The sequence below is a fragment of the Vipera berus genome (genome assembly GCF_964194415.1).
Source record: "Vipera berus genome assembly, chromosome: Z".
NCBI lineage: Eukaryota > Metazoa > Chordata > Lepidosauria > Squamata > Viperidae > Vipera > Vipera berus.
In genome coordinates, this window is record NC_138205.1 from 30905170 (window position 1) to 30925619 (window position 20450).

The 20450-nt window shown below is 40.5% G+C and overlaps 1 protein-coding gene across 2 annotated transcripts in view; it reads left to right on the forward strand.

The window, feature by feature from the left end:
- Positions 1-202: 202 nt before the first annotated feature.
- The window catches only part of CCDC47 (coiled-coil domain containing 47), a 44034-nt gene continuing 23786 nt past the window's right edge, over positions 203-20450 (forward strand). Inside the window, exons 1-6 of one of the 2 annotated variants that reach the window (XM_081343806.1) lie at positions 203-304; positions 10549-10805; positions 15619-15726; positions 16712-16886; positions 17950-18071; positions 19166-19231. In XM_081343806.1, the coding sequence (XP_081199932.1) occupies positions 10554-10805; positions 15619-15726; positions 16712-16886; positions 17950-18071; positions 19166-19231 (723 nt within the window). In that variant the 5' untranslated portion in view covers positions 203-304; positions 10549-10553. Of the gene's footprint in view, positions 305-359; positions 485-10548; positions 10806-15618; positions 15727-16711; positions 16887-17949; positions 18072-19165; positions 19232-20450 lie in introns of those variants that run through there. The other variant, XM_081343807.1, reaches the window with a different exon arrangement.

A 20450-nucleotide genomic window follows, 5' to 3' on the forward strand; every position in this document is an offset into this window, starting at 1 on the left:
GAAAGTCTCAGTTCTTCTTCTCTCTCTCTTCTAATTGCCTAAATCATCAAAACGCAACGAAGGTTGCCAAGACCTGGAAGCAGCCAGGTATACATTTAAGGAATGTCCGCTCGCCCTCTTCCAACACCTTCAGCAACTTCCTTTTCTCATCTTTCAACTGCAAGGCGCATGCGCTGACTTACGCAAGTGTCGTACTTTACGGGGAAGAACGGCAGGGCGAAAAAAGCAACCCTGTTGGGATCGTTCAGCCTAGCCGAGGAGCGAGTTGGTCTTGTGGACGTTGAGAGACTAACCCTGGTCTGAGGTATCGAGCGGAAGGGCTGGAGGACTAAGAGATCCTGGGGGAGGGAGTTCTCTCTTGTAGGGCTAAATAGTAAGCTAAATAGCAATGCTGTTCCTCAATCAGGAAAGGCGTGGACACGGCCCGTCCTGGGAGAGGAAAAACAGCCCCAAATTGGCTGTACACGAGGGTTGCTTCTCACAGGTTCGTGCCTGGACCTGGAATTGGTCCCGAAGCTAGCTTTCCCCAGCTCGTTCCCTCCAGATGACCTGAACTGCACTTTTAGCAATCTCAGCCACCGTGAATGGCTGAAGGTGATTTAGTCTGGTTGGAACAGGCTCAGTTGGAGATCTGGCTAATCATTTGCACTGCTTTTGAGGTTCCTTTTGGGTATCTAGGCCAGCCCTGTGAACGCCTTTCACACATATATCTTGCTAAACTGAAATAATAAAAATGGAAACTTAGAAAACTGGTTAGTATAGATGGGCAGGAAATTGTGTGTATATAAAGCTAAAAAAAAGTCTGTCAAATTTCTGCTCCTGTAGTACAATAGTAATCCCAATCTGCTCTACAAATGTGGGGTGTTTTTTTTAGCCCTCAGTTATAATAAAGTTAGAAACACTGAGATGTCTGATCTGTCATGCTCTCAGAAATTTTATGCTGCTTTCTTGGAATTTAACATTGGTAATTTTAGGGTGTGTCAAACTACACCTTCCATAAATCCATTAACTATATTGAGGTTAGGCAGGTTAGGCAGCTTAATCTTTCCAAGAGTTATAGACCTTTGTTAACATGGTTAGTGATAAAGAATTGTGGAAGTTGTATTTCAGCAACTAGAAAGTAATCTGTACTATCATTAGATCTTTGATCACAGAAAGAATTATGGAAATTGCAATCAACATGCTGTGAAGGTTGAATTATTTAAATAATACATTATCTATTCAAGTCAAGCATACAGTAGTGTCAGGACTACTGGGAAACTACAACATGTTGCTTTTTTAATATAATCTGTTACTCATACTTGAAACAGTGGCCATTGGGTAAGTATAATGCTCTGCAATAGCTTACCTGCATGTGTAAGTTATTGCACCAGTAGAATGATATGATTCTTAGCTCAGATCCCAGTTCAAAATACACGTTGGCTACAAAGGTCAATGAGTTTCCTCTCCATTTTCTTATTATTTCTTATATCATTATGTTATATTGGTCAGTGGTTCAAGAAATAGGTTTAGGTTTAGGTTTATTAAATTTTTATACCGCCCTTCTCCCGAAGGACTCAGGGCGTGAACAGGGCATATCATAAAACTACAAAAATACAAAAGTTAAAAAAAAGAAATTATTGCCCACAATAAAAACAATAGAAAATATATATAAATATTAAAACCCTAAATAACTCCCCATCAGGCCAGGCCAGCTTGTTCAAATAAATGGGTCTTTAACCCGCGCCGGAAGGAGCAGAGATCCGGTGCCATCCGGAGCTCAACCGGCAGCTGATTCCACAAAGCCGGAGCGCCCACAGAGAAGGCCCTCCCCCTGGGGGCCACCAGCCGACATTCTCTGACTGGAGGCACCCTGAGGAGGCCCTCTCTGTGGGAACGCACGGGGCGGAGGGGAGTCGACGCCGGCAGCAGGTGGTCCCCGAGGTATTCCGGACCCATGCCATGTAAGGACTTAAAAACCATCACTAAGACCTTGAACCTCACCCGGAAGACAACTGGTAACCAATGCAGCTCGTGGAGCAAAGGTGTAACATGGGAGTACCGGGAAACTCCCAAGACAACTCTCGCGGCCGCATTCTGTACCAGTTGGAGCCTCCGAGTGGTCTTCAAGGGAAGCCCCATGTAGAGAGCATTGCAATAGTCAAGACGAGAGGTCACGAGCGAATGAGTGACCGTACACAGGGCATCCCGGTCTAGATAGGGCCGCAACTGACGCACCAGGCGAACCTGTGCGAAAGCCCCCCTGGTCACGGCTACTACATGATCTTCTAAGGTAAGCCGTGCATCTAGGAGGACTCCCAAGTTGCGAGCCCTATCTACGGGGGGTAAAGACTCACCCCCCATAGAAAGTGATGGAACATTTTGAATGTCCCGGGATGCCGGAATGTACAGCCACTCAGTCTTGTCAGGGTTGAGTTGAAGTCTGTTCCTCCCCATCCAGACCCGAACCGCCTCCAGGCAACGGGACATCACAGCGAGGGCATCACTGGGGTGGTTTGGGGTCGAAATGAAAAGTTGGGTATCATCAGCATATTGATGATACCCAACTCCAAAACCACGAATGATCTCACCCAGCGGTTTCATGTAGATGTTGAACAGGAGAGGCGAGAGAACCGAACCCTGAGGAACTCCACAAACGAGAGACCTAGGGGCCGATCTCTGCCCCCCTGCCAACACCGACTGCGAACGTCCCAGGAGATAGGAGGAGAACCACCGAAGAACTGTGCCTCCCACTCCCAATCCCCTGAGACGCCGCAGCAGGATACCATGGTCGATGGTATCGAAAGCCGCCGAGAGGTCTAATAGGACTAGGACAGAGGAATATCCCCTATCCCGGGCCCTCCAGAGATCATTCACCAGAGCGACCAATGCCGTCTCCGTGCTGTACCCGGGCCTGAAACCCGATTGGTACGGGTCCAGATAATCCGCTTCATCCAGGACCAGAGGGAGCTGATGCGCCACCACACTCTCAACAACCTTCGCAAGAAAGCGAAGGTTGGAGACTGGACAAAAGTTGTTCAAGACAGCTGGGTCCAAGGCAGGCTTCTTGAGGAGAGGTCTCACCACCGCCTCCTTCAAGATTGTGGGGAAATTACCCTCACTCAAAGAAGCAGATATCACCACCTGGAACCAGCCTCGTGTCCTCTCCCTGGCTGCATAAACCAGCCAGGAAGGGCACGGATCCAATAAACATGTGGTGGAGCTCAACCTCCCCATAATCCTGTCCACTTCATCAGGGGTCACAGAATCAAACTCCTCCCAGATAACATTGACAAGACCGCCCGTGTCCTGATCGTCAGACTCTGCCCAGCTGGAGTCCAAACCGGTCCGAATCCGAGCGATTTTATCCGACAGATGTTGACCAAACTCCTCGGCACGACCCTGCAAGGGATCCTCCCTCACCTCCTGATTAAGGAGGGAGCAAGTCACCCTAAACAGGGCGGCCGGGCGATTATCTGCGGACGCGATGAGGGCAGAGAAGTAATTGCACCTCGCTGCCCTCATCGCTGTGAGATAAGACCTAATATAGGTTCTTAACCGCAACCGGTCGGATTCGGATCGGCTGGACCTCCAGCAGCTCTCTAGGCCCCGTTTCCGACGCTTCATCTCCCGGAGCTCCACGGAGAACCATGGAGCTCGATGGGATCTGCACCGGGTCAGGGGCCGCAAGGGTACAACTCGGTCCAGTGTCTCAGTGGCTGCCCTTTCCCAGGCTTCCACTAAGGCATCCACCGAGCTGTGAGCGACGGAGGCAGGTGGGGATCCCAGCGCTGCCTGGAACCCCTCAGGGTCCATTAAGCGTCTGGGGCGGTACCATCTAGTTGGTTCCGCATCCCCACGGTGGGGGGTGGCAAGACGGAAGACCAGCCGCAGGAGGTGATGATCGGTCCATGACAGGGGCATAATAAATGGAGAGCCCCCACCAAGATCATCCAACCACCGTCCAGATAAAAAAAACCAAGTCAAGGGTGTGGCCTCCCTCATGAGTTGGTTCAGAAATTACCTGCGTCAGGTCCATGGCCGTCATGGAAGCCATGAACTCCCGGGCTAACTCAGATGACCCTCCCAGGGATGGTAGATTGAAGTCACCCAAAACTAGAAGTTTGGGGAACTAAATCACCAAACCGGAGAGGACATCGAGTAGCTCGGGCAGGGCTGCCGCTGTGTGACTAGGCGAAACGTACACCAGCAGCAAGCCCAACTGCGCCCCCGAACCAAACCTCAAAAAGAGAGACTCACACCCGACTATCTGAGGAACGGTGGTCTCCCGCGGACATAAGGTCTCCCTAATAACTACCGCCCCTACCTTGAGCCTGAGGCCGGTGTAGCGCTCGGAAACCTGGTGGGCAAAGGTCAACCAAAGGGACCCCACCCTCTGGACCCAACCAGGTCTCGGTGATACAAGCCAGGTCCGCATGCTCACCCTCCACCAGATCCCGCACAAGGAGAGCCTTATTAACCACGGACCTGGCATTCAGGTACACCAGCCGGAGCTCAGGAGGCTGCACATCCTCGCTCCCGGCACCTCGGGGAAGAACCAGAGGGTCGGAGCGCCTCACCACTTGCAAACAGTGGAGACGGCCCTCCCGGTAACGATACGGCCCTCTGTCCATACGCCTGCTGCCATACCCCAGTGTCGTGGGAATCGGTAATCCCACGACCCGCTCCCGAGCCCCAGATGTAACCACAACCCGCTCCCCCCGAACGCCGTCAGACCCAGGCCTGGCCTGCAACACGGTTGTATGGCCACCCCCCATAGTCAGAAAAAATAGGTTTTATAATTACAAGATGAATGTTAAAACAAGGATTTGTGAATTACTTTTTCAGTGATAAAGCTAAGACATGCAAAATTTTAAACAGATAATTTAATTCACCTAATTATTTTTATTTTTTTCAATTTCACATTTTTCCTTATTATAATGACAAATGGCCACATAATACAATCGGTGTTTGGATTGACTGGGTGAGGAGGAAAAAGGTTGATATCCAATTGTATACAGATAGTCCTCAGCTACAACTGGTTATTTAAAAACCATTCAAAGTTACAAAACACCCATTGGGGAAAATGGATTTGCTTAAAGATTATGGTGTTCACTTAATAACTGTTGTAAAAAACAGTGGTAAATTCAAATCCAGTCCCATGTTACCTTGATTTATGACTGTAATTCGGGCTCAATTGCAGTTGTAAGTCAAGGATTACCTGTATCTCAATCCTAGCATACCCACACACAAAAAAAATCTGTCAGTCTGGAGCTGGAGCCTGGTTAGAAAGGACCAGTCTGAGGTTAACTCTAGCAAGACCAAGTGGCTTTGGGAATCAAATAGATCTGGAGATCCTTCCTTTTAAAGTTCTGAATGGAGTTGAACAGACATGGCTAAGAGGACCTTTGCATCCATGTTGTGTGCCAAATGGCCTCATTATTTGATGAAGAGATCCTGTTCATAATCGTGCTTTAGTGACCTTGCATTTAGGTATTTGCAATGCACATTATATGGGGCTTTATTTATTTATTTATTTGTTTCGATTTATATACCGCCCTTTTCCCGAAGGACTCAGGGTGGTTTACAGGGCAAATTAAAACAGTGCAATGTACAAATTAAAATAAAATTAACTTTACTTGAAGACCACTCAGAGCTCCATCTGGTCCCAAATTCAGCAGTGTGGGTATGCTTGTTGCATGAACTGCACTGGTTGCCAGTGAGATTCCAAAGATTTTTTGTGATCACTTGACAAATTCTTAATAGCACACAGTCTGGATATTTGCATGATCATTTGTATCCAATTATCTCTGCTGTTCCAACAAAACTCAAAGGGTTGGCATGTTCAAGGCCTCATCAATTAAACAGTATCATCTCATGGGATTAGGGGACATGTTTTCTTAGTTGCTAGGGATTCTCTGTTACCATGCCTTCTTTACTGTACAATATTCCCCTTGAAATTTGGATGGTCCAAGCCTTGATGGCCTTGAAGAAAGATCCTTTGAAGGCACTGGCCAGGATGTTATGCAAGCCAATAATGTTTTGAATGTAAATTGCATTCAGTGTGCTAATTTAATTATTTAATTTATATTTAATTTTTAAAATATCTGTTAATTGTCCACAGTTGCATGACAAGCAAGTAGCCATGCAAATTGAAATAAATTGTGTTTTTGAAGTTCAAGCAAAATAGGTTTGCATTATTTACATTCAATATGAGATAAGTAGTTTGGGTTTGGCATGGATATACTTGTTAATCTGTGTTTATTTACATAAGCCATGATTTTTTGAAAAATGCTGGTAGACATGTATAGTAAGCATCTCTACACCAGATATGAAGCATCTTCCTTGCCTCAGGGCACATCAAACTAATATTCAACAGTCAGATTCAGGGTAGGAATCCTTTTGTTGTTAAAGCATGAGATTTAAAAAGTGTGGAGTCACTGCTAATGTATTACCTGCAGCTACATTATATTAGTTAATTCTGAACTACTTTCTGCCCACCCCCTATTCACATATTACCACAGTATTAAAATTTGGGTGCTGATGTCTGATAAACTCAATCCCAAACTTGAGAAACTAGGCCTGAGATGTCAATTTTTTTTAAAAAAAACTTTCATTAAATGCATATAGTTGTCTGACTCTCTTTCATTTTAAATTGTTTAAATTGTTCATATCCTGAAGGCTTACATGTAATAGAATTTTAATTCTCCTTCATTGCTCAAAAGATAACTGTGGTAATGTTTTATTACTACAACCAGCTGTTTAATGGAGGGGGAATTTGTGTCCTTTCAAGGCAGATTAGAGGTGAATAAATAAACAAACATCATTTAAACCCCAGATCAGTCAGACATTTCTTCCAGTGATCCATAGGACTAACTAATCCTGCTTATTTTTTTCCATAAGGCAATTGTACAGAAAATAGGGAATTTGAGATGTGAACTATTTTATTTTATTTGTAGCATATCTGCTATTTCTGTATTAATAATACTAATATAATAATAATAATAATAATAATAATAATAATAATAATAATAATAATAATAATAATAATAATAATAATAAAAAATTTGGAAGGGACCTTGGAGGTCATCTAGTCCAACCCCCTGCTCAGGCAGGAAACCCTATACCATTTCAGGCAAATGGCTGTCCAGTCTCTTCTTAAAAACCTCCAGTGTTGGAGCATTCACCACCTCTGGAGGCAGGTTGTTCCACTGGTTAATTGTTCTAACTGTCAGGAAGTTTCTCCTTAGTTCTAGGTTGCTTCTCTCCTTGACTAGTTTCCATCCGTTGCTTCTTGTCCTGCCTTCAGGTGCTTTGGAGAATAGCTTGATTCCCTCTTCTTTGTGGTAGCCCCTGAGATATTGGAACACTGCTATCATGTCACCCCTCACCCTTCTCTTCATTAAACTACACATACCCAATTCCAGCAACTGTTCCCTATATGTTTTAGCCTCCAGTCCCCTAATCATCTTTGTTGCTCTTCTCTGTACCCTTTCTAGAGTCTCGACATCTTTTTTACATCGTGATGACCAAAACTGGATGCAGTATTCCAGGTGTGGCCTTACCAAAGCATTGTAAAGTGGTATTAGTACTTCACTTGATCTTGATTCTATCCCTCTGTTAATGCAGCCTAGCACTGTGTTGGCTTTTTTGGCAGCTGCAGCACACTGCTGGCTCATATTGAAGTGATTGTCTACTAAGACAATCACCCCACTACACACTTCCTTCCATGTAGATGCGGTTCCATTGAGGACCACACGCTGAGTACGGCCTGTCAGCCAGCTATGAATCCATCTGGTGGTAATGCTATCTAACCCACATTTTTCTATCTTATCAAGTAGTAGGTTGTGATCTACTGTATCGAATGCCTTACTGAAGTCCAAGTAAATTATATCTACAGCATTCCTCTGGTCCACTAGTTTTGTCACTTGGTCAAAGAATGTAATAAGATTTGTCTGGCATGATCTGTTTTTGACAAACCCATGTTGACTTTTAGTGATGACTTTGTTTGCATCAAGGTGTTCGCTGATTTGTTGTTTGATTATCTTTTCCAGAATCTTCCCAGGTATTGAGGTCAGGCTGATAGGTCTGTAGTTTCCTGGATCTATTTTTTCCCCTTTTTTGAAGATGGGAACTACATCAGCTCTCTTCCAGTCCTCTGGTAGTTCCCCAGAGCTCCAGGATCTTTGAAAAATATAGTTCAGTGGTTCTGAGATCACGTCTGCCAGTTCCTTGAGAACCTTGGGGTGTAATCCATCTGGTCCTGGTGATTTGAACTCGTCTAGGCTGGACAGGTGCTCACTTACCATTTTCTTGCGTTTCTGTTCTGTTTTTTTATGGCACTGGTTTGGGTAGGTTGGACTGTTTTTTCCCTTTGTGTAAAGACAGATGCAAAAAAACAATTAAATAGTTCTGCTTTCTCCCTATTGCTTGTCACCTTCTTGCCACTTTCCCCCACTAATGGACCAATCATTTCCTTAACTTTTTTCTTGTTTTTTATATGTTGAAAGAAGCATTTTTTGTTATTTTTGACTTTGGTTGCAAGCCTTAGTTCATTTTGAGCCTTAGCTTTCCTCACTTCATCTTTGCAGGCACGGGCTATTTGCTGATATTCTGACTTAGTTATGTGCCCCTCTTTCCAATTCTTATACTTGTCCTTTTTATCTTTCAATTTATCAGAGAGTTCTTTATGCAGCCATGCTGGTTTCTTTTGAGAGCTGTTATTTTTCTTCTTTGTTGGTATTGTACTAGACTGGGCCTTTATTATCTCACTTTTCAAAATTTCCCAAGCTTCTTGAGTTGTTTTCCCCTTTAGGATTCTCATCCATGGAATTCTTCCCATGGTCTCTCTAAGTTTATTGAAATTAGCTCTTTTAAAGTCCAAGACTCTAGTTTGGCTGTGTTCTATTGCTTGTGCCTCCAGAATGTTGAATTCCAATATTGCATGATCACTTCCCCCCAAGGTTCCTGTGGCTTTGACACCTTCTATAATTTCATCTCTGTTTGTGAGAATTAAATCCAATATGGCTAATCCCCTAGTTCCCTTCTCTACTTTTTGGGAGAGAAAGTTGTCTGCTAGGTTTGTCAGGAATCTGTTTGATCTTCCACTTGGTGCAGAGTTTGTCTCCCAGTTGATATCAGGGTAATTAAAGTCCCCCATTACTATTGTGATGTGCTTCTTACATACCTTAGTTAGCTGACTAGCAAAAAGTTCATCTATTTCCTCTGCTTGGTTGGGCGGTCTATAGTATACACCTATGGCAATGTCCTTTTTCCCCCTTTTATATTGACCCAAATGCTTTCAAGTTTACAGTTTTCATCATTGTTGTGCTCTATTTCTGTAGAGATAAAGTTATTTCTTATATATAGAGCAACTCCTCCTCCTCTTTTGTTTAGTCTGTTTCTTTTAAATAGTTTAAATCCCTCTAGCTGTGTGTTCCATTTGTAGGTTTCGTCCCACCATGTTTCCGTAATGGCAACAATATCATATCTGCCCTCATTTACCTGAATTTCTAGTTCACCCTGCTTACTGTTCATACTCTGTGCATTGGTTTATAGACATTTAAGTCCTTTATGACTGACCCTGTGTTAACTTGCTGCATAACTTGTGTGGTGCCTGGCTTCCCCTATTTTCTTAGATTGCCGGGGACAGTGATGTTCTGTATCAATTGACTCACTATCCGCATTATTTAGTTTAAATGTTCCTCCAAAAAAGCTGTGATTTTATTGCCAAGTAACTCAGTCCCTTTCTTGGATGGATGCAGACCATCTCTTTTATACATTTTTTCATTTTAGTCTCACTTTAGGCATGAAAGTCAGCTGGGTGACTTTGAGCCTGTGGGAAAGGATATGTCCACTGTCTTGAGTTATGTACAAAAATAATAAAGGCAGGATTTAAAAAAAATCTATATTAAAAAATCTAAATCTAAACAAATGTCTCAAAATGTCGCCATTCAGCATGGGAAAGATGCCCAGAACTATAATTCAACATTTGGAAAGTCACATCTTGCCCTATTTATTACGGAAAGATTGTGGTCCTTTCATATAATGAAGTAAATTCAGGATGGCTACAATAAAGTATTTATTCTGTGAAGTGCACTATTATTGAGGTTTATTTCCACAATTTGTTACAATTCCTGTTAATCTTATTTAATCTAAATTGCTTTAGGAAAAAAGATTTGCAGAAAAGATCTCTATGGAATAATGGCTTATTTTTTGGGAAAAAGTAATCTGCAACATTTTCTTCTGGTTGCTAATAATAAATAACAAATTCATTGAAAATTCACTTTGCTATCAATCCAGCCCACATACCATGGTTTTTATGGAGAAAACAAATGGAAGAAGGAGTACTAGGTGCACGTGGAGAAAATTTTTGTTATTAATTTATTATTATTACATTGGGTATTACACATTTGAAAGTGCTGTGCAAGATGAGACCTAATTACTGATTGTGATACAGTACTCTTTTTCTAGTTTTCTAATTCCATTTTTACAAGAAAATAAATATTTTGAACTTGAAAGTTTTGGGGCCTTTGCTATTTTTTATTTATTGAGCATTTTCTTCCTCAGCAACAATGAGAAGTTGGTGGTTTTTCGTGGCTACTTTCTTTATTCTATGGGGTCTTTCTTTGGCCAAATTTGAGGAGTTTGATGACGATGACTTAGTAGAATATGATGATAATGATTTTGCTGAGTTTGAAGATGTGATTGAAGCCACAGAATCTCCCCAGCGGATTGTTACAGCAGAAGAGGAGGAGGAGGAGGAAGCCACAGTAGAACTTGAAGGACAAGATGAAGGCCTTGATTTTGAGGATGCTGATGGACAGGTGATGTGAGATGACGGATTTATCTTTTTTGATGCAAAGGGATAATAAGTGTAAGACTGACTAATAGGAAATCCAATTATACTGTGTATTTTCTTTAGTTTGGGTATATCTGTGGACAGGTTTCTAATATAATTTATATTTTTAAAAAAACATAAGCCATTCTATAAAGCTTGACATGCTTAAGACTCAGTAAGACAGACAATGAAAACAAGATAGTATCAATGTTAATTGGCCAGTTTCATTGGCAAAATAAGTTTTTGGTTTCAAAAAAATCAGCAAGGAAACTTAAGTTGGAGAGTGTCACAGAATGCTGGAGCTGTAACAGGAGTGAATCTATAGTTTGTGTAGTCTCATCTGATATATACATAATTATTGTAATCAAAGAAATCAGTTCCACATGATACATACATAATTATTGTAATCTAAGGAATTCTGGAACATCAGATAGCTCCAAATATCTTTAAATCAGGAGTGAGAGAAATGCTTATAGACAGAAGCTGCGTGTACACACACACACATACACACACACATATATACATACAGTCATGGCCGAAATTGTTGGCACCCCAGAATTTTTTCCAGAAAATCAAGTATTTCTCACAGAAAAGTATTGCAGGAACACATGTTTTGCTATACACAGGTTTATTCCCTTTGTGTGTATTGGAACACAACAAAAAAGGGAGGAAAAAAAGCAAATTGGACATAATGTCAAACAAAACTCCAAAAATGGGCCGGACAAAATTATTGGCACCCTTAACTTAATATTTGGTTGCACACCCTTTGGAAAAAATAACTGAAATCAGTCGCTTCCTATAACCATCAATAAGCTTCTTACACCTCTCACCCGGAATTTTGGACCACTCTTCCTTTGCAAACTGCTCCAGGTCTTTCTTATTGGAAGGGCGCCTTTTCCCAACAGCAATTTTAAGATCTCTCCACAGGTGTTCAATGGGATTCAGATCTGGACTCATTGCTGGCCACTTCAGAACTCTCCAGCGCTTTCTTGCCATCCATTTCTGGGTGCTTTTTGACGTATGTTTGGGGTCATTGTCCTGCTGGAAGACCCAAGATCTCGGACACAAACCCAGCTTTCTGACACTGGGCTCTACAGTGCGACCCAAAATCCTTTGGTAATCCTCAGATTTCATGATCCCTTGCACACATTCAAGGCACCCAGTGCCAGAGGCAGCAAAACAACCCCAAAACATCATTGAACCTCCACCATATTTCACTGTAGGTACTGTGTTCTTTTCTTTGTAGGCCTCATTTCGTTTTCGGTAAACAGTAGAATGATGTGCTTTACCCAAAAGCTCTATCTTGGTCTCATCTGTCCACAAGATGTTTTCCCAGAAGGATTTTGGCTTACTCAAGTACATTTTGGCAAACTAATCTTGCTTTTTTATGTCTCTGTGTCAGCAGTGGGGTCCTCCTGGGTCTCCTGCCATAGCGTTTCATTTCATTTAAATGTCGACGGATAGTTCGCGCTGACACTGATGCTCCCTGAGCCTGCAGGACAGCTTGCATTCCTTTGGAACTTGTTTGGGGCTGCTTATCCACCATCCGGACTATCCTGCGTTGCAACCTTTCATCAATTTCTCTCTTCTGTCCACGACCAGGGAGATTCGCTACAGTGCCATGGGTTGCAAACTTCTTGATAATGTTGCACACTGTAGACAAAGGCAAATTTTAATTTACTGTACAGAGACCTTTAATTTTTGTTGTTGTTAGCCGCCCTGAGTCCCTCGGGAGATAGGGCGTGATATAAGTCCCATTAATAAATAAATAAATAAATAATGTCCAATTTGCTTTTTTTCCTCCCTTTTTTGTTGTGTTCCAATACACACAAAGGGAATAAACGTGTATAGCAAAACATGTGTTCCTGCAATACTTTTCTGTGAGAAATACTTGGTTTTCTGGAAAAATTTCTGGGGTGCCAACAATTTCGGCCATGACTGTACATACACACACACACACACACACACACACACACACACACACATATATAGTGCTTCAAGAGCTACAGGAAGAACAGCAGGGATGTAAGTAAAGGAATAGGATCGATTTTTGTCTCCTTAATGGATGTTGTAATTTTTTTAAAAAAAGTTCAATGTAGATATTTTAGGTTTAGCAGAAATTTAAGATAACTGTTGTTCAAATAATTTAATGTAAGAAAAGGACTGAAAAATCAGAAATCTCTGCTGAATTCTAATGGTACAGTCTTGAAGGTTGGAGACCATATGTAAGTTGTGGGTTGATATCTTATATATAAATATAGTATAACACCTATAATTAAAATCTGTTTGGATCTTGCCTGCAATTTGGAAAGTATTCCATATTGCTGTTATAGTCCTTGCCATGCATGTCAAACTGCTGGCCCACAGGCCGGACACATCGTCCTGAAACCGTGCCCACCCCATTGCCGGCAATGGGGAAAAAGTTGTGATATGTCTCACTATGTCACGTGACATCGCGAGTTTGACATGCCTGCCATAGACGTTTCCATGATTACAGAGCAATCCTATACATGATCAATTTATAAACTGCAGATTTGTATTTCCTTTTTTGTATTGAAGTTGAATTTACTAGGCCAGAGCTTCATGTACTGTATATCATATTCAAACAGCTGAGAGCAGGTGCTGAACTATGTACAACTTTCCAACATGTAATTTATGATCTTCCAATAGTCTGAAATTCAGAAACAAAATAGCTAATTTTGGCTATGCAGCTTTTCACTGTTGGGACCTTTTGTTTGTTTGGTTTCAAAAATGATGGAGGTAATGAATACAAGAAGCTTCAGGGAGCTGATCTGATCCTATTTTCATTCTTAATACCCTCCAGCCCCATACCTGAAATAGCAGAGTTTCATCATTTTTTTGCCAAATTTTGGAGGCATGATTTAGTGGTGGGTAGTAATTGGAAGCACATAAGGATGGAAATGAGAGTGGTTTACCTTCCATTCCTCCATTACAATGTAAGCAAAGAGTCAAGAAACATTTGGCCAGGCCTCTTCTGATATGATCCCACAGAACTGAGTTTCAGCATTCAAATTTCTGAATAACTGCCCATGTTTAAGTAGGAAATTATAATTAGCATTCTAGTTTTCTTGCATGGGCATTCATATTGATGAGATTCATATTCTGCTGCATTTGTAGTCTACTTTTGTGCATAGCACTCTTTGATTAGTTTCACCCATGTGATTGAATCCCAAAAGTGCTTTTTCCAAAAGGTAACTGGACTTTCTTGGATTTTTTTTCTTTGAAAACATTTTGCTTATCCAAGAAGCTTCTTCAGTTTTAACTGACTGGAGGGGAATAGAAGGATTTATATTCTTTGCAGTCACCTGGTCACTAGCACTCTAAGGGTCAATCGTTAGTGGTAGCTCTTTGAGAGTCATTGAAGCCTCTTGGGAATTTATCTGTATCCTAAGAGTCATGTGAATCAGAGTGTAAATGCGTATGGAAGCTTCTTGGGACTGCTGAAAGGACTGCATTGTAAAAAGGAGATAGGTGGTGTGGTATCTCTCCCCCTCTGTTGAGGGGGGGAGCTGTTCAGTTTTAACATACATAACCTTTTTGATCCCTCTTTCAAACAAGTGGTTCCCTCTATCCACAATGTGAACACATCAATATTGTGGACAGAAACATTAGGTTCATACAGGAAGATATTAAAGAAAATAGTATGGCCTTCTTAGACTGTGCAGTATATATCAAGGAAGACAAAAGCCTCAATTCTGAAATATACACAAAACCTACACACAGTGATCAATATTTACATTTTCATTCTTACCATCCACTAGAGTAATCAGGAGCTTAAACCACTGGATTGAAGGTTTGCCTACCATCAAAGAGAGAAAAGAGAAGGAACAAAACACATCAAGGAAACCCTTAGGACTTGTGGAGCTCCTTCATAACAAAGAAGAGAACAACAAATGGAGTAATGTTGTCATTCCATATGTTGCAGGAATATCTGAAAAACTCAGGAGGATTTTCAACCAATACAAGATATGTGTACACTTTAAACCCAGGAATATATTAAGGGAGAAGCTTGTCCAGTCCAAGGGCAAAACACCCAGACACAAACTGAGCAATGCGGTATATGCAGTGCATTGCAGCAAGATATGTGCAGACCTATACACTGAAGAAACAAAACAACTATTTGATAAATGCATGGCACAACACAGGAGAACAAATTCATCAGGACAAGCTGCAGCAGTCTATCTGCATTTGAAAGGGCCACTCTTGAACACAGCAAAGTTTATATTCTAGACAGAAAGGACCATTGGTTTGAAAGAGGGATCAGACACCATCTAGGTAAAGTTAAACAGCCTTTTCTCAACAGAGGGGGAGGGTACAACACAACTATCTCCTGTTTACAGTTCAATCCTTTCAGCAGTCCCAAGAAAGTTACACCTATTTACACTGTGATTCAGGTGTCTCCGAGGATACAGATAAATCTCCAAACAGCTAACACTAAACACTGGTTACCTCAGAGGCTAACAACCAGATGACCAAAAGAATATAAATCCTTCCATTCCCCTCAAGTCAATTAGAACTGAATGAGAAGTGAAACGTTTTCAAAGAAAAATCCAAGAAAGTCCAATTGCCTTTTGGAAAAAGCACCTTTTGGACAACAATGACCTGGATAATTGAGAATCTCCATAGACTTGTGATTGAATCAGTCATCCATTATCAAAGATGTACATATTGTATTTAGAATAGTAAAAGCAGGAGATAGCTGTATGTTTAAAAGACAGGCATTTACTATCTCACGTGAAACAATGGATATTTCCATACATTTTGCCTTCTTGTTATAGGAAAGTGATACAGAAAGTGAGCCATATGATGATGAGGAATTTGAAGGTTATGAAGAAAAACCTGATGCATCTCTCGGCAAAAATAAGGATCCTATTACAATTGTTGATGTAAGTGAAGATAATGAAAAGTTATACATAATTTCTAATTAATGTCTCGTATTAGGTTTTCTCCTGAACTATTATAATTAAGTTTGTAATCATAAGTGTCTTGGATTAATCTCTACTTTGAATGAAATGTGGATAGATTCTCTCTCTCTCTCTCTCTCTCTCTCTCTCTCTCTCTCTCTCTCTCTCTCTCTCTCTCTCTCTCTCTGCATGTATGTGTATGTGCACACACATAAACACACCTACTTACCTCTCTCTTCCCCCCTGCACGTGTGTGTGCATGTAGTTCTGCTAATTTATGTTTTTGTTCTGCCCAAACTCTCCAAAAACACCAGCACTTTTCCTGGTAGATGTTAATAGGTTGATAGAGATAACAGATGGAAGTGGGTTTATTCCACAGGTAACAATAAACCCTGGTAAATACTGGCATTCATAGTGTCACTCTGTATTTGTACATTATAGCTAAATAGCAAAGTCTAGATGTTTACAGTTGCTGAATTATAATAAATCATAGGTATGATCTGAATGACATAATGAAACCAGATAAATTTAAAGAAAATAATTCTCAACTGCAGAAAAGTATTTCAGCAATAAAGGGTCCTTGATGCTCTCTGAGCTTGGTGGTTTTCTTGCAGACATTTCATTATCCAAACAAGGTAACATCAGTGCTATTGGGTAATTTGGGTAATAAAATATCTACAAGAAAACCAAGTTCAGAAAGTACCAAGGACTCTTCATTTCAACCCAGAGCTATAAATATTCTCGTTTATTGGTATTTTAGCAGTATTCAGTATTTCAGAGGATTAAAATAAATTTATGAGAAGAATGGATTATGTTGATTTAGTATTTTCTCTGTGCCTGGAGTTAGAATTGCTGATTGCTAAATTAATAAAACCTTAATGCTGATTATAATGAAGAGCCAAGATTTTGGCTGGAAATGGTTTTTTTCTTAAATGAAATAGCTTTTAACAATGTTCAAATTCATCAGGTTCCTGCACATCTTCAAAATAGTTGGGAAAGTTACTACATGGAAATTTTAATGGTGACAGGACTCCTTGCTTATATCATGAACTATATCATTGGAAAGAATAAGAACAATCGCCTGGCTCAGGCCTGGTTCAGTAGTCATCGAGAGCTACTTGAAAGTAACTTTTCACTAGTTGGTGAGTTGGTTTATGATTTATCTTTACCTTCTTCTCCCTTTTTCCTATGAAAACAAAATTGCAAAGTCCAGGAATTCTTAGAGTTAGTGCAGTTCAAGGTATTATATGTGATAATGTTTTTTCAGGAAGAGGGCTTAGAAAACAAGAAACATTAATTGGTATGTAGAATTAATCAGGTTTTAAAACTCCCTCAGAGCCTTTCTGTTGCTTAACTTGAAGTATCAAATGTATGGAATCACCATGATTTAGCATGAAATAACTAGTTTGAGAAGATAGTGAGAGGGGGAACTGAGACATTGGATGATAAATGGCAAAATTGAAATGGCATTGCTTAAAGTTTATGGACTGAAGGTTATAGAAGGAATAAGAGACAGAGCAGAGAGAGAATCAGTTATAGAGGATAGTGGCAGTGAAAATCATTAGATCTCAAAGGAGTGAAAAATACAGTGCAGTATTTTATGGGAGCTATCACAGCATTGTGGAGCAGTGGGCTAATGCCTCCTTAAGTAACACCAGCTGCCTGCAGTTAGTGCAGATTCGCATCCCACCAGGCTCAAGATTGACTCAGCCTTCCATCCTTCCGAGGTAGGTAAAATGAGGACCCAGATTGTTGGGGCCAATAAGCTGACTTTGTAATAATGCCGCTTGGCGGGGGCCGAAAGCCCTAATAAGCAGGCATATACATAGAATGAAGGCTATTGCTAAGCACATTGGTTTGTGCTTAAATTGTAAGCCGCCCTGAGTCTTCGGAGAAGGGCGGGATATAAATGGGATTAAAATAAAAATAAAAAATAAAACATTGTATAAAATGGTGAATTGGGATCAGTCAAAAGCAGATTAATTGAGAGAGAAGGTGTGGTAAAAGCATATTCTTACCTAGGTGATGCAAGTCATTTAAAGCTTTCAAGGTTCTTGCTGGCACTTAGAAGAGGCTGAAAGACAACAACAAATCAGCAATACTGGTACAATGTATTACAGTAACTTGCTCTCACTGGGAATGTCATCAACAGCAGCTCAGTATAAATAATAAATGCCCATTAATTGGTATATCCTTTCTTTCAAGGTGATGATGGTACAAACAAAGAAGCCACAAGTACAGGCAAACTGAACCAAGAGAATGAACATATCTATAATTTGTGGTGTTCCGGTAGAGTGTGTTGTGAAGGCATGCTTATCCAACTCAAGGTATAAGAAATTCCAACCCTAGCAGTGGATTAGTTTGCAGTAAACCAACAAAGTTCCTCAAATGCCAATTGTTTGGAAGTAGCAGCAAATATTACTTTTCCCTGTAAAAAAAAAAGAATTTTAAAATGTTAGAAATTTTTAAAACCTTGGATCCAGAAGTTATTCTGACATTGGGGAAAAAATCGTAGATGACAGACAAGGTCAGGATTTTGAAAATGAAGGTTTTACCTTCCATGATCTGTGTTGAGAATCTCAGATTGTAGGCATATAAAATGAGCTGGCAGATACAGCATTAGTCTTGAAAGTTCAGCAGCGTATAAATTAAACAATACCCTGTAAAGAACTTCAATAAACAATAATCTGAACTGTATATTAGTAAGAGAGGAAGCTAGTTCAGTTGGCAAAGAACTAGTCATAGCTAATAACAGTATTTTGAATTTGCAGGATCTGAACTGTGTTTAGACTACTGCTACATTTGCTGTATCACTAAAGCCCATTCTGTTGATTGTAATCTGAAGTGAGATTACCACTGGGGAGATGCGCTAGGTGCAGGTTCTGGTATAGCAAACTGAAGAACTAACTGCTTAGCACATGTCTTTTACTCCACTCCTTTTTTCATGAAGAACATGGAAGTGAGTAAATAAAATGTATATCCCCTAAAATGGGCCATTGCTTCCTCCAGTGACTTAACAAGATAGTTCCTCATTTTCCATTTTCCCATGAAAAGGCAGCGTGATGCCAGAGTCCTAAGACAAAGTCTTGTACTCTAGTTTTGTTTACTTAAAGCTTCTCTTAGGTATGGCGGTTATGGAAAGGCCCAGTATATAGTCTGGAAGTACATCTTGACTTGCCTGAGCATGTTTGGACTGAAGAAGTTGATTTTTACTCTCTGGGTCCTTGATGTGTATCAGCTGCCTTGTACTGTGGGGGGGAAGGCAGGATCAAAATATATTAAAATAAGCAAAATAAACTTCAAGATGTATCTTTTGCACAGATTGATATTTTTACTGCAGAAAGTTTGTGATGTTCATTGAATTAGGGGTCTCAATGGAGAGATGAGAAGTTCTCACACATTTGCACTTTTCACTTTTCAGTTTCTTAAGAGACAAGACTTGCTGAATGTTCTTGCACGCATGATGAGGCCAGCCTGTGACCAAGTGGTATGTGTTAATTTTATAATCAAAAATAGCTCGAGTGAATTATATTCATAACACTGTTTGATTAGCTTATTAAAACTATAGTTCAATATGTGTGATGCTTTTACTCTCACAGTGGGAATCACTGCTTTCTGTTTTTTTCCTTATAAAAGTTCACAAATTATAGCCCATATGGCTGCAAAAAAAGATTTTTAATTTTTTGACATTTTCATTTAAATCCCAGAAGCAGCATGTGTCTTAGTAGAAATTCAGAATCAAAGCATGTGGGTTTTATCACCATGTTAGTCAGCACCAAAATAAGTGTATTATATGCATATTTTATAATCAGAGTGGAGACTATTATTATTTTTTCTGGGAAATGGCCAATATAGGTAGTCCTCACCTTACAACAGTTCATTTATTGATTGTTCAAAATTACAAAGGCATTGAAAAAAAACGACTTATGACCATTGCAGCATCTCCATGGTCATGTGATTTACATTTGGATGCTTGACAACTGGTTCATATTTATGACAGTCACAGTGTCCCTTAGTCATGTGATCACCTTTTGTGACCTTCTGACAAAGTCAGTGGGAAAGCCAGATTCACTTAACAACCCTGTTATTAATTTAACAACTGCAGTGATTCACTTAACAAATGTGGCAAGAAAAGTTGTACAGTGGGCTCATTTAACAAATTTTTCACTTAGCAACATAAATTTTGGGCTCAAATGTGGTCATAAGTTGAGGACTACCTGTATTATTCTGATGATATGCTGCAAATAAGAGTAGGTAGTAGTACAGATCCCTAATAATAGTACAGGTAGTCCTTGTTTAACATCCACTTGTTCAACTATTGACAGCACTGAATAAAGGATATTTATGACAGGTCCTATCTGCAGGCAATGCAATGTCCCTAAAGCCATGTGATCATGATTTAGGCACATAGCAACTGGCTTGAACTCATGACATCACAGCATCTTCCAGTCACTTCTCTACTAGCTTCACTACTACCTTCAAACAAGCAGATTCAGTGGGGAAACCATCAGGAGGTCCCAAATGGCAACCACTTGATCATGGGATCATGGGATATTGAACACCCGGGATTGTTGTATAAATTGGTCCAGTCAGATTGTTGTCAGCTTTATTACTGTGATGTTAGCTCTACAATTCCTGTTCCAATTACTGTTGGTAAATGATCACTACCAGTATTCTGTAATAATATATAAAATAAATCAAAATGT